We start from the raw sequence: 15,196 nt of genomic DNA, 5'->3' as shown, positions 1-15,196 counted from the left end.
GTAAAACAAATCCCAATAGTTACATAGACATGATGTTATAATTACTCATAAAATAATCACATGTTTGAAATCTACAGTGGGATAAATGAGTTGATTTCCAAACCCCTGTGAATTGCAAGTTATATATAGATAGAGAATTTATATTCTAGGGTTTCACTGGGACTTGGAAGAAAGTGACTGTAGCTAGAAAATGAAAAACCCCAGAGCAGTTACTAGCTAGACCACCATTTCGAGTTTTTGACAAGTACTGCTGGAATCTACACATTTTTTTCACCTACAAGTGCTAGCTTATTATTATTTTCAGTTGAAGAGATGTAGGATTAAATAGAAATCAGAAACAGAGAAAGACTTTTAAAAAGTAGGTGGAAAGGGAAGGATGGTCGTCCACAGTCCACAGGATGACATCTGCAGTGTGCTTTTCCTTGCCCCCTCTCCGATCTCTTTAAGTATTATTTCTTGCAACCAAAATACCGTCCGTTCAATACATACTTGCGTACGTATCTTTACTTACACGAGATTATCTCTCCTCCTCGAAGATTATATATCAGTCTTTAAAACCCTTATCACAACTTCCACAGACTTCACCACCCAAAATCCAGAAACCAAAACCAAGACCTTCAGTTCTCATATCCTTCTGCACTCACTCACATTTTCTTTAGAAATTATTTCCACTACCATGTCAATGTCCACCTCCCAAGCCCTAGAAAAACCCTTCGAAGCTTTTGAGCAAGGTCAGGCACAGGTGGGTATTGCTGCTGTGCTGCAGAGAAGCACACTTACTCCGTCCTCTCAATCCGGTGAGAGAAGAGGAAGGCGAAAGCAGGCCGAGCCTGGGAGGTTTCTCGGTGTGAGAAGAAGGCCTTGGGGGAGATACGCTGCTGAAATCAGAGACCCTAACACTAAAGAAAGGCACTGGCTTGGCACATTTGACACTGCTGAAGAAGCAGCTTTGGCTTATGACAGAGCTGCCCTCTCCATGAAAGGCTCACAAGCAAGAACCAACTTCATTTACTCTGACAACACAACTTTCCACTCTCTCCTCTCACCCTTTGATGTCCAAACCCTATTACCACAGCAATCACAGTTTTTCACCACTCAGACTGCTAAACAACAACTCACCAATCAAAACAGTCCACCTCATCATTCTAACACGTTTCAGTCTGATCAAACCCAATTTCAAAACCCTAATAATATTAGGTCATCATCATCGGCACATCATGAGGATGATGAGTGTTTCTTTTTCTCTGGCAATTCGAGCAATTCTAACTCGGGCTATTTGGCTTGCATTGTTCCTGATAGTTGCCTGAGGCCTCCTTCGGATAATGACGACCCCCAAAATTACACAAACTCAAAAGCTTTGAACATTGATCAAAATTGTAGCTTTGCAAACCCTAATAACTCCACTAGTGCTACACTTCCTCTAGATGTTATGAATGTGCAAGCTGATTTAGAAACTCCTAATAACAACAACAATGGAGATCATCAGATTTCTTGCTCTGATGGATTCAGTCATGGATTCTGGGATAACCAGCAGCCATGGGAGTTCAATCCTATGATGACTGAAGATGGATGCATGGGAGCGTTGTATCCAATCGTCGAAAATTCGAGTGCTTATGGATCTTCTTCTTCATTCTCTTGCTTTGGACACTCACTCACTCTTTTGATAAACTTTTGGAGCGTACGTGTACCTATGGATTTATCAATTAATCATTCAATTTAACTATTTGCACTTACTTTTCTTGTGTCCTGAGCTTTTCTTGCAACCCTTTTTCTTTCATTGTAATTTCTACGTCTTTCGTCACATATATATATATTTTGTATTTGATAATATTAGCTACTACTTTAATGGCTTTATTGCATAATATAATAGCTGCATTATATGTCTATCTTTACGGCTATCTGCCTGGCCTTTAATTGACAACGTAGCCTAACAAAAAGACGCATGCAACTTAATTTGGATGCAGAAAGAGACATGGACCGATAAGGGCTAGTTTGGTATCTTATTTGAAATTTTTTATTATTTCTCAAAACATTTCTTAAAACAATTTTCTTTAAGATTAAAAAAACTTGATTGGTTTGCGATTTCAAAAATTTAAATCTTACGACTTAAACTAGACAAAAAGATATAAAAAAATGGGGTCGCATGAGAGGGAGAAAGAGGATAGAAGAGGAAAGAAAGTAAGAGATGATTGAAGGAAAGAGAAAGAAGAGAGAGGATCGGACGAGATAGAGAGGAAGATGAGTGAGAGAATGAAGAGAGCGGATTGAATGAGAGACAAAAATGTTAAAAATAAAAAAAAAGAGGAGAGAGAAAAAAGAAAAGAGAGAGATTTGGAGTGAAAGGGGAGGAGGGAGAGAAAAGAAATGAGTAAGTTTAAGTTTAAAAACTCTAGAAACTCATTTTTTTATGTTTTTAGAGAATAGACTATATTTTTTAGTTAGTCTTGAGTTCAGTTAAATAGTCCTACCAAACAAGTTTTTAAGGCCTAAAATTTGAAAATTGTTTTTGAGTTTAAAAAGTTGGATTCAAGTAGAGTATCAAACATGTCCTAAGCTTCTTAGCCACACAAGTGCAAAGTATTAGTGCTTTCGCAATAACGATTCTAGCTCTTTTGTTTTGCTTTCTAGTTTCTATGCTACACAAAGTTGTAGTTCATATGGGTACTCTTCAACGAGCTTGTAGATTAAATGGTTATTATCATTCGCTCATACATTCTTTTGGTCAATTTTTTTTCTCTCAATATCACTCGTATCTGAAAGTGATGTATTACAATGATTAAAACTCGACCGTCGACTTATATTATAAGGTGACCATTTATAGGGAATAATGCATAGTACCAAAATTGACTTTTTAGTGTAAAAATGTGGTTTTTCGTTAAAGTGAACAGTATCAGGAGCTTTTCGTTAAAGTTCCCTAGAATCTATATATTTATGCGCCTAAATTTATGGAAGTAAGGGTAACATACAAGACCCCTCCTAAATATATCTCAAGAGTTCTTGTCCACGCCAAGATTAAAGTAGGATACATAAGCACACTACATTTTAGTGCTTTTTGTCCCCTTGGTTTTCTCTTTAGGGATGCTCATCAAGCACTAATGGTTTGGAAGATAATGAAATGAGATCCATTTGGCCAACACAGTTCATTGCCTTCAAACCTGGATTCGTCTTGTCTCTTTGTCGGTCACTCCATCAAATGAATTAGGCTGTGGAAAATGTGACTCATTATATAGCTGTTTGGAATGCTTAGCAAATTCCTGCATATATAAACCCCATGTCAATGAAATCTTTTTTCCTTGGGAATATCTTGAGCTCAATCATATGGTAGTTGGGCAAATATTTGGGAGGGGTGTGAAGACATGACCAAAGCCATAATGTTCCTAAACTCGCACATCCCATCAGTTTCAATCTGAGTCCACATTTAGAATGGAAGAAGTTTTAAGGCAAAACTTGTACCCTTTGATGAACCAGATTGCAGACGTGGGCGTAGTCACATTGATTAAAGCGAATGTATTCTCTCTTATGCACTGAAGTTCAAATCACTTTCCTATTATTTAGTGTAAGGTAGAAAAGGGGATGAAAAAGGATTTCCAACTTGCTAATTCGGTTAAGGGCCATGCTGCCATATATCAAACTGGAAGAGTAGTCAACAAGTACCCAAAACAAAGGGTAGTGCATGCTCATATATATATATATATATATATATATATATTACAAAATGATACATATATTAAACTACTCTAATATATAAGGACGACGTATTTAAACTTAAATACAAGGGGAAGGACACAGTTCTCTTACCCAACTGGTCTGACCCTCATGCAATCTGTGTCTGAAATGGTCAAACTGTATCAAGAAGCAACTTGATATGAAAAAGAAAAAATAAAATAAAATCATGAACATATCATCCTTTTCTTCTAGTTTGACCATAGTTGATCACATTCATTTTCATAAACCTTCAACCAAGATTGACCTACCTGCCAATAAGTTCAACAGTAATTTGGCATGTATGTATGTATGTGGGATAAAATGGAAGAGAAAGATTATTACAGAGTCAAGAGTGCTTCTTCATATATTTTGTATTTCATAAACATAAAATTTATGAATAACATGGTCAAGCATTTCAATTGACACAACAGCATATAAATATGTATATGATGATCCCACAGAGTAGCAACCACTGCGATGCCTTCTTCTTTGGGTCTTTACTTTGCTTCTGTTTCCGAAAATAGACCTTGGACAAAAAGTGGGGGAACATGAAATCGAACTCCCATGCTTTAACTGAAAGCTCGTTCCCCAGTTTAAAAAGGAAAATTCAGAAAAGGACAGACATGAATACACGGTCATTTGAAGGGCAAGAATGCCATGGAACTAATGTATTCGTTCTGAAAAATGATGGAGCACAAATGAGGATAACGAGCTCCAAAATTGGAGATGGACACGGATTTGCCTGAAGGAACCGCAGATTCTTTCGAGGTTATTGAAGAGAAAGCTGGGAAAGCTATATGGGGTTTTTGCTAAACTTTTGGAGGTCGGCCATGGCTTATTTGGGATAAAAGGGATGGCCGTATAAAGATGATATAAACACAGAGATGAACATGACTGATGTATGCTAAGGCATTGAGATATGAAGCCCTCTGTTGGAGGACTTGAAAAAGGGAAAAAATGATGCTGTGGGAGAAAGTTGATAAAAAAGGAAGAATGAAAAATTGCTTGACATTTGCTTTAGCTTGAACTATTGAGACTCTGTATTGTTGCCACTGCCAACCGAAGGACCAGAACCCTGAGAAGACTGTTGGACACCCACAGGGGTAACACCACCCTTAGAAACAGTTGAACCTACTGATCCACTCGAAGTGCTCAGCGACGAAGACATTCTGGCTGAAACTAATTCCTTTCCAGAGCTTGAACTAAGCTCAGGCCGCAACTCTGAGGACGCGGATGATGGGGCTAGTGTACCAATTGATGATCCCACTGGGTAGGGTGCAACTGGCATATCAGCAAGAGAAGACGTTGATGAGCTGTAACTGAGTGTTCCAATTGGGTGGTCAAATTTGCATGCGGGTCCAAACTTGCATGCTCCACGTTGTTGATAGTGAGTGCAAAGTGGTGCACCCTGTTTATCACATGGAATTTCAAATTCACAGCAGAAAAATTAGCATGCGCAAGAGGAAAGGTGCATAACTTACCAAGAAGGCATTCACAGTACAAGAACATGCAAGAAAGAAAACTGAACAGACTTCATGTTGAGAAAGAAGGCGAGCATGTTAAGTAGTAAAAATAAAGATCGTAACAACCAACACATAAAAGTTGTATAATGCGCAAGCAGACTTCACAGACACTATCACCTAGAAGAATAAAAAATAAAAAAAAACATAAATGCAAGGAAAATAAGAAACCGAAGGGGACCCATAATTAAGTGACACTCCCCAAAATAGACCCTGGGTCCAAAAATTAGTATGATACGGATAGCCCTGACAGCTGACTTACATAACTTCAAACCAAATAATTACCAACTATCCAGCAGCAGACAACATATTTGTTTCAGCACATATTTCCCACAAAAATTAAGTGTTGCTATGTAAACAAGCTGATGGCTGATGTCTATTAAAACAATCATAATGCAAAGGATTTGTAAGGGTGGCTCACCGGGCGCGAAGGAAGACCACTGGAGCTAAGGACAACAGTTGTTTTTGGTTGAACAGCTTCTGGTGGATGATGATATCTACATGAGGAACCAAATTTACAATCCCCTGTTCTCATGTAATACGGGCATTCTGGTTGACCAGGTCTTTCTGGAAATGAAAGCTCCTTCTGGCTAGTAGTTGGAAGACCAAAAGAGGAAGGTAAAGGTATAGGCTGATACATTCCGGTATATGCAGGCGCTGAAGGCGATAGTTGAGTATAAAGTGTCCCAGAACCAACACCAGGTTGAGTACTCGAGGGCAATTGGCTTGCCTGTGTCTGCACCACATGACTAACAGCTTAAGGGAAATTCATGTAACTAAAAAGATAATGGAGCAGGAAATGTTATTTACCTGATACGGATTCCAACCTGGAAAAGGAATTGTGCCCGGGGAAAGTAGCACTTGACCATAGGGGCTTGGAACATACGACCCCTGTAGCAAAGGAGGCCTTGCAAATACTACTCCATACTGTTGTGATGAAATAGATGGCGATTGCACAGTTTGATACAATGTGTGTGCAGCAGGTACAGGTGAAACTTGAGGTGCTGGTGACGGCACTGGAAGCTGTATGCCAGCCGGCTGTGGATGATGGAATTTACAAGTTGCACTGAACTTACACTGTCCAGTTTTCACATAGTAGGAACACTCTCTCTCACCCTGTTTTATTTGCAAAAAAAATCCACGGTTGCAATACTTTAACTCACAGTCGTGAAATGGGACTTACAATATGACATTTTGAAGAATTAGAAGTTCAAATTTGAGAAATACATACCGGCCGCAATGGATATCCATAATAGTTTAGCGAAACAGGGCTACCAGAGCTTCCTCCCTGCTTAGGATGGTGGAACTTACACGAAGCACCGAATTTGCAAGTCCCTGTCCTCATATAATACTGCCATTGAAAAATTACAGTACAATCAAACAAAGGGAATTCACATATTTTCAAAACAGACAAAGCATGCAATCATCAATAGAGGACGTTACTCCATGCGGAACACATAAGACTGGAAGCTGAATATGTGATCTGCTGGAATCACGTAAATATATACGATAACAAGACAACATTTTGGCCTAAACCCCAAAAAAGGTTAAGTACCTGGCACACAGGCTGCCCCGCTCGCTCAGGGTACTCTAATCCTCCGGGTCTTGCCGCTCCGGTAACCTGAGAAACATGTATCACTCAAACTTTACTTCTAAACAGGTAATCATATGAGCATTAACCACATAGATCTTAATAAAAAAAAGTTACAAATTTCTCCGCAAGGACTTGAAATTCAACAAATTCAGAACAATCCCATTAATCGATTTGAATAAATACCATAAACTTGATCATCAAATCTACAGACGAAAGCCACGATATCTCTACTAACACACAAGATCAAACAAAATTCGACCCGAAAACGAAATCACCGCACTGGAATCAATCAATCACGATCCAATTGAGCCCCAAATTCAACCAATTGAAGCGGAAAAAAAGGGGTAATTCAATAAAATTACCGTGCTGCGATCACGGGGATGATTGTACCGACACCGTGAGCCGTACCCACAAATCCCAGTCCTCAAGTAATAACTGCAATCGGCCTCGTCGGGTCGCTGGGGGTACGATTCCCCGGGACGGAGCCCCAACTGCCACATGGACTCTGCATTATCACAAAAACCAAAGGATCAAAACCCAATTTGTAAAAACGGAGCCGCATTCGCCCCAAAACCCACCAAATCGCAATCCCCAAAACCCGAAATCGAATCCGAATCCGAATTCGAACGAAATTGAAATGCAGAGTGTTTTGGGGTTAGAAAGGTCTCACCTTCCAGCCGTGTTTCGGGTTCCGGAAAGTTCCACTCCGGCGGCGGATCGGACTGTGACCCTTCTGCGGCCCGACCGTACCGCTCCATTGTACGGTCACACTGAAATCACTTCGATTCTTCACTTAAATATCTCGACTTTTTCCACAATCTCTCTCCTCTCTCTCTCCACTCAATCTCTATCTGTACAGGGAGAATGAGAGATTATGATCAAATGGGGTTATCAGTGAGATGGAATTCTGAAAAGGGTCTGGATTTTCAGGGCTCCTCTCTCTCTCTCTCCCTTCACGCACACACACACACACAAACACTGTATGTGTGTCTCCCTCTGTTTTGGTTTTGAGTTCCTCTCTGAGTTTTCAAACCCTTTTTTGGTTTTGTTCTCTTACTTTTCTATCCTCCTTAATTTGAGAGGTTACTTTTTCTTCTTCTTTTATTTATTTAATCTCTCTCTCTCCCCTCTGAGTCTGAGGTCCGTTGATGGTTTATATACGCGCCAAACATACAACAACATTACCATCCATTATTTCTTTTTCCTTAATTAAATTATTTATATATATAATTAATTTAAATAAATCATAATAAATCAAAATGAAACGAGAACCCATAAAGAAGAAACCAGCACTGCCCATAACAGGTAAACCATGACAGTTAGTGGTGGTGGAATGTTAAAATGACTGTAATGCCCCTGTCTTTTCGACATGTGACTAAAAGAGGTCCATGCTGGCAAGATTTTATTACGGTGTCCTCTGAGACAGGGAATGATGTGATTAAACTAATCCTCTGCAGGTTTATTGCCCAACAAAACCTTCTTCAGATTTTTTTTTTTTTTGTGAGAATTTTAAAGATTCGTAAATCGTGTCTGTTAGTTTTTGTTAAGTGCTGTTTGTATATAATTTTAAATAAAAATAGTTAAAATGATTTCTGACCGCACGATGTACGATGAACGAATATGATTCATGGATTTCCAATATCCTCACAAAGAGGATCCGAATTTGTTTACTGCAAAATACATGCCATGGTAATAGGAATCCAAATTATATAAATGAATGAGAAGTGCTAAGAAGATTATTTCAAAGTGAGACTATTAAATGATTTTATGTTATTTTACCGTTTAACGTCAATTCTCGCAACATTATAAAATATTGTATAAAAAACAAAAATTTATGAAATTTTTTATTTTTAAGAATCTCTTTAGTATTTCTCATCAAATCAAAACAAAAAATGAAGTTTGTAAAATTTTATATTGAGACTGATGGTCATGTTGTCTGCCCAACGTGGCAAGGATCAAAAGATCTAACCTTAAATTTGTCAAACAAAATGCATACTTTTACATAATCTCACTTTATATATAATGACATTTTCTGTAATATGGAAAATAGTTTGATGATAGAAAATTACAAGTTGAAGTTTATCACTCGAATACATGCATAGGAAATAAGGCGTGACAGTCTAATACGAGTTTTTTTTTTTTTTTTTTTTTTTTTTTTAACAAACGATATTATTTATATTAAGAGATAGGGGATGTGGGGAGGGAGGGGAACAGGTGGTTCCACTATGGTTGGATTCCAACCTGTTGCCCAATCCAAAGGATTCAGGATGGCATTGCGTCGGATCTTGTACATAGTGGAACCACCTGTTGCCCAACCCAAAGAATTCGGGATGGCATTGTTAAAACACATTGCCACCTAAGGAAATGGACAAACCAACGTACCCAAATCATTTCTATGTGGGTTGGATTGGGCGAGTTCTATAGATTGGGTCTAATTGTTTTTTATCTTATGTCTAATGTGAGTATGAATGACAAATATTCAAGTTGACGTTGTGGAAACATATTGTCACCTAAGCAAATGAACAAACGCACCCACCCAAACCATTTTTAGGCGGGTTTTATGAATTTCGCCTAATTGTTTGTTTCCTTATGTGTAATGTCAGAATGAGTGACAAATATACATAGGTCGGGATTGGCATTGTTGAAATGCATTGTCACCTTGAACAAATATTTAAGTGGGTTGGGTTGTGCTGGTTCTACAAGTTTATGTGAGTATGCATGACAAATATTCAAGGGTCGTGTTATACTAGGCACAAAACATGTAGATTTGGTGTTAGAATCTCTACATGTTACTTAACATTGAAATTTCATCATATTTAATCATTCGATTCAAGTGTAAATACACAACTGAAATTTCATCATATTTAATCATTAGTTTAGAACTTATAATAATTTATACTAGCATTGTCTACACACTTTGTGTGTATGAACACATTTTTTTAGAAAATGAGGAGAGAGAGAGAGAGAACGTGGGGGAGTGAGAGGTTTTTGTTTTTGGGGGCTATTTTTTTATTTTAATATCACATGTAGGTGAGACTTTAATAAAAAATAGTAAAATTTGGACTTGTGAAATTACATTATTGCCCATCATTTTTTTTTTTTTTTGTGTGATAGAAGACTAATTTGTCTTTTCACCATCTTTTGGTTGATAACTAGGGTTTCATTAATTAGTAGAGATTCATTTTAGTAAGAAACAACTAAAATTCAAACTAGAGGAAGAAAAAAAACTCCTCAATTAAGGTTCAATAGAAGTCGATTACAATAACAGTTGGAAGAAAAAAATAACATAGTTAACGTTACACCAAAATAACAAAAAATAGAATAACAAAGTAAGAGATGTGGTCACTTAGTTAGTACTACAGTCTAGTGGTATTTATTTTCATTTTTAAGTGAAATGTCTTAAATTCGAATTTCGAAAATAACGAGGTTGCAACCAATTTATTCTTATACCCCCTTAGTGTAAATATATCATTGTACTAAAAAAAAAAAAACCAAGAGAAGTGTGACAAGAGCTCAACCCATAAACAAAACTAAGAAACTTTTACAAACCCAAAATTTAGCGTTCCAAATCACAACTACATGCGTCAGTTGCAAAATGACCACCAAATCATACTAATTACATTTTTTATTATTGTAAAATTATTTAAAATGGAAAAAAGATTTTATGAGCGCGTAGATAACGGTTCATTGAAATTGACCATATTAACGTCATGCTTACGTAATACACTTGCATCCTCCTTCAAAACTGATGAACTAGCTTGTTTGGTGGCACTGTCCACTTGTAATCTAACCATATGAGAGTAGAGATAATGCTTCGTTTAATCTAACCATATTAACGCCATACTCACGTAATACACTTCAATCCACTATTAAAAAAGAGCAAAAAGAATTTTATGAGCATGCTGCAGATGATACTACCATCACAACATAATGGTTGTTGGCATCTCGTCAACAAAGAAAACAAACCAAATACAGCATAACCAATTAAGCACCTTGCACACATGCAGCGCACTTGTTAGCAACGTTACACTAAGATTAATCTATGGAGTTTTAACGAAACATTTTTGGTATTGTTGACTTTTAACAAAAAATATATTTTTACTTTAAAAATCACTCTTGATACTATTCACTTACAACACATTTTTGTCCTTTTGATTAAAACCCATAGTTTTTAAACTTTTTTTTATTATTTTTCCTATTAATCTCATCATATTATCGTCACGCTCACATAATACACTAGCGAGTATCCGAATATATATTTTCTTATGAGACTTGTAATAATGTTCTAAGTTGGATTTTCCTTCTCCCCAACCGAGAGTGTAAGAGCACAGCACTACAGCAGGAGCATGGGGTTTCACCCATACAAGCAGAACCGACGCAGCCAGACAGGAGGAAAAGCAACTTTCTCGATCAACCAACCACAAGCCGACACGAACGCATTAAAGATCTCAACTGCATCGAAAACCACGCTCCCGCACAGAGAGTGTATCCGAGCCAAAAGTGACGTCAACGGGCCGTACGTCATGTACGGAAGCTCAGTCGTTACTTGGAAACCCGAGCCTCTTTTTTCAGCTTTAGTTGCCTAACTTGTTCAGTGTGCAGTTCACGCACTGTTAAAGCGCGTGGTTCTCCAGACTTAATTCAGTTGGAACTACCCCACAGATTTGGTTGTGTAATAAGACGCGGTTAGTCGGATAAAATCAACGGATCACCTCCCTTGCCGTGAAATGTACGGCTGAGATCTTCCGGGACGTCAGCGCCCAGTGTTTGAACTAGAAAGACATGCGTACATGCGTAGTTGGTGAGAAGTCCATAAATGCAAATTATTCAGCACAAGCAGGTGAGACGTGTGACCGGGTGCACCCGGTTGGGCAAGGATGGACTGGGAGGAGGAGGAACCGGAAGGGGCGGTGACCAGGTGGGAAAGTGGGTTTGTTTGACTTGGGCGAGATTTGGCCACAAGTGGCACTTTTTAAGATTTGGTGGCAGTGGCTCTGATTTGAACTGTAGCAATCGTTTGTCATCAAATGTCGGCGAGCTGTGTGTGTCTCTGTGATTTTTTCTTTTTTTTTTTGTTCTTTCTAAATTTAATTATTATTTTTAATTTAATTTTGTAATTTTATTGGTTGGTCCAAAGGATTTGGTTTTGTTGTGAATTTGTGTGGTGGGCTTCTAGTGATCCATGAGTGTTGTGTTGTGTTGCATGTGAGAATATTGGGCTGTCAACAAATATCTAGCTTTCCTTTCCACTAGTGGGTTTCATTTTCTTACCAAAAATGGTAAAAAAAGGTGTTCGTCTCCCACAAGTTACAACTAGTTGGTTTTGCTTTATATTTAAAACCCATGTTTTCCCTTTTTCTTTTGAAAATTTTTATTTTACTTGTATTTATATATGAGAGAGGATCCTTGACGGATCCGGATTCTCTTTGTGAGGATTATAGGGATTCTCCAATCATATCCGTTCATCGTACATTATGTGATCAGTTTTCGTCATGTATTGTTTATATTCAATTTTAAATAAAAAAAATTTACAATGATTTCTGACTGCACAATGTACGATGAACGAATGTGATTTGAGGATCCCCACTCATTTATATTCACTAAAGTATTTTTAATCTATTTAGGTTTTGGGTAAATTCCATTCTATAACTTTTAGGTTTGGGGTGATTTTTAAAATGAGTTACAAAGTTTTAATTTTCTTCAACAAAAAAAAAAAAAAAAGTTTTATTTTCTTATATTGCACCACAAGGTATTTTAGTTGTAGTTGTATTAGGGTTTGTACCGATTTGGGCCTTCTTATGTTCATTTTAGTGGGCTTGGTTCTGTTTTTTTTTTTTAAGAGACCCTGGTGGCCATTCAAGCTCTTCTGGGTATTCTTGTCATGCCTAAGAATCGGCAGGTCAGGTGTGTGATATTGTTGAAAGTTCAAGAGCAAAAGCCCCCGCAAAATGGTTGATGCAGCTATGCAGGTGGGCATCTAGTGCTCCTTGATTCTTTGTCCTGCTGCCCTCGATGAGTTATTGTTATTAAACCAGAAGTATGATTGCAGTGAGTAAATGTCCATTGGAAATCTCATCCTTGAGGAAGGAAGACGACCTTGAGAGGATGGAGGAGGTTATAGATTTTGGTTTTTCTCACCCGAAATGCAGACATGTACAGCACGGCAGTTTCCACCGGCTGACGTCGCCCAAGTATTAGACGAAGCCGTGACTAGATTGCAGCCATTCTGTCTGCAGAACCTTTCGGTTGACGGAGAAATACACAAGTGCATGGGCATTGTTAGGAATCAGACACTGGCGTTGGTGCCTACATGGTTCCACTTGACACCCTAAATGTGCTGTGCATATTTTGTGCATCCTTTTTGCCCTCTTTATATCTATCCATCAACCATCACCAAAATCAAATGCCCGTAGAGTTGTATCTTGAAGCATTTTTGTATGTATATATAATAGTATAATTGTTCAATAAAATTCTCTCCGTTTCAAACACTCCCCTCCCTCCAGTGTAAATTATATTTGTAATATCATTTGTATTTCAAAAAAATAATCCCAAACAAATGATAGGTGTAAATCCTTTCATATTATACGAGAAATGTCATTGACACTTCAGGAAGATCATTATGCACTCTTACAAAATCTCTCGTATTTGTTCGTAATGAACTGCAAAATGAATTTTTTAGAATGTCAATAAAAGCTGCTTATTATAGTTAAACTGTTAATCTAATTGGTTAATTGGACAGATATTATGGTTATATCTCCATTTTTGTGTTCTTAACTTAAGATCTAATGGTTGAAAATTTTGGAATATCCGATACTCAAAAGCATCATAGAAAATCTCCCTACGATTACTGTAGCAAGTACTTAGAGCTCAATGGATTTCACAATTAAAAGACGTATCAAAACAAATATCAGAACACTTGTGATGTAAGAAGAGAGAAGAAAATCAGTGTAGAATTCAAAGAATGATGCCCCTTACATTTGGTACAAAAGTGAACAATTCACAGCTTCCACCCAGCTTTTGCTTCTGAAGCCTCTACTTGCAGGCACAAAAGTTGAACCCTAATTTCACCCCCTATCACAACTTTACTTTCTTCTTTTTAGGCCTTTTTACCACACCGCACCCCGAGTCTTCCATAACCTGCAGCGCATCACAAGTTACAAGTTAGTATCGAAAGAAACGAGGCTACATTAAACATATAAGAAATGATTTCAGCATAAGATCATCTGCCTTTGGTTTATTCAATCCAAAGTCCAAAGATAAACATCGGTAGGTAGTGTGAGTAAGGGGTGTGCGGAAATTCACTTCCCTAAACACGTAAAGAAAACAAATGAAAAACGAGAGACAAAACCCCGTCAATGAGACAATTGCCAGTGATAAGTTAACAACCTTTTGTTGTCTCTTTTTCTTCTCACTTTTCATCTTCTTCTTCTTATTATTATTCTTTTTCTTCACCTTCTTGGGCTCTGAATTCTCCACATTTTCTTCCTGTCGAGGGTCCTGCATTTTTCACCCAAATTTCATAAAAACACTCAAGGAAGTAATCTCATTTTCTTTCCATACAACCGATATCGAGGGCGAGGAAATCAAACGGAGTACCACGGGTGCAACGGTAACTACTAACTACGCTTAATCACTTGAGCTACAAGCACCATGGTAATCGAAGACTAAATGGAACCAAAACTTGAAAGTAAAACACATAATTACCTCAGTCTCAGAGTCATCAAAGGAGTCAACATGCCGTATTCGGATTCCAGAATTCGATGCGCCACCTGATTAACCCAAAAAAATCCCAATTTTAACTTAATCACATTTGATTGGAGTAAAATGCCTGTGATTAACAAGATGCTCGATCGAACAGAGTGTAATTACTTGCAAAAACGGTGCGTTTAGCGTTCTGAACAGCGCGTTCGAGAAGATGCGGATTGATGGAGTCCAATCCATCGGGATTCTGTAGCTTTCTCTCGAGAAATTTCGCCAACGCCGCCGCTTTGTTCGTTGTCAACGGACCTCCAGGATGAGACAACCTATAGATACACATACATATATCCATACATATAGTTGTATGTAATCACTCACCGGAACAAAGAAAACCCTAAATTAAGAAATGAGGGAGAAGAAGGATGGAAAAGAAACCTGGGTTGGCAACGAGGAGGGGGCAAGGATGGGAGAGGCGCGAATTTGCTGCCTCTTAAGGCCTTCTTTTCGTCCTCGGTCAACTCTTCTCCTCTTTGTTTCACCATTTTCTCCTCCGCCGGCGGTGGTTGATGCGACTGATATCACAGCTACGATTCAGATCGGGAAGAGGACGGTACGACTCCGACTAATTTTGTATCCGAAAAAACTTTAAAATATATTTTCCTGTGCCTTTTGTTTGGGT

General features: G+C 38.0%; 3 protein-coding genes across 3 annotated transcripts; 1 reads left to right on the top strand and 2 right to left on the bottom strand.

Moving 5' to 3' along the window:
* Positions 1 to 676: 676 nt before the first annotated feature.
* LOC103943713 (ethylene-responsive transcription factor ERF086) lies at positions 677 to 1,720 on the top strand. The gene has a single exon (XM_009354054.2). It carries the CDS (start codon positions 677 to 679, stop codon positions 1,718 to 1,720), a length of 1,044 nt encoding a protein of 347 aa, XP_009352329.2.
* Positions 1,721 to 4,575: 2,855 nt separating this feature from the next.
* On the bottom strand, positions 4,576 to 7,935 carry LOC103943633 (zinc finger CCCH domain-containing protein 34). Its single transcript, XM_009353958.3, has 7 exons — positions 7,490 to 7,935; positions 7,182 to 7,324; positions 6,781 to 6,846; positions 6,457 to 6,576; positions 6,036 to 6,341; positions 5,647 to 5,961; positions 4,576 to 5,113 (listed from the first exon to the last, which is right to left on the bottom strand). The coding sequence occupies exons 1-7, from the start codon at positions 7,575 to 7,577 to the stop codon at positions 4,733 to 4,735; spliced, it is 1,419 nt and encodes a 472-aa protein (XP_009352233.2). The 5' UTR covers positions 7,578 to 7,935; the 3' UTR covers positions 4,576 to 4,732.
* A 5,707-nt stretch (positions 7,936 to 13,642) lies between these two features.
* LOC103943634 lies at positions 13,643 to 15,196 on the bottom strand. Its single transcript, XM_009353959.3, has 5 exons — positions 14,953 to 15,196; positions 14,689 to 14,843; positions 14,524 to 14,588; positions 14,206 to 14,316; positions 13,643 to 13,956 (listed from the first exon to the last, which is right to left on the bottom strand). The coding sequence occupies exons 1-5, from the start codon at positions 15,057 to 15,059 to the stop codon at positions 13,894 to 13,896; spliced, it is 501 nt and encodes a 166-aa protein (XP_009352234.2). The 5' UTR covers positions 15,060 to 15,196; the 3' UTR covers positions 13,643 to 13,893.

The sequence above is a fragment of a genome, unplaced genomic scaffold (genome assembly GCF_019419815.1).
Source record: "Pyrus x bretschneideri cultivar Hongxiangsu unplaced genomic scaffold, Pyrus_bretschneideri_v1 Contig6, whole genome shotgun sequence".
In the NCBI taxonomy this organism is placed as follows: Eukaryota; Viridiplantae; Streptophyta; class Magnoliopsida; order Rosales; family Rosaceae; genus Pyrus; species Pyrus x bretschneideri.
Note: the sequence above shows the minus strand (reverse complement) of the source record. Positions and strands in the feature narration are given on the sequence as shown.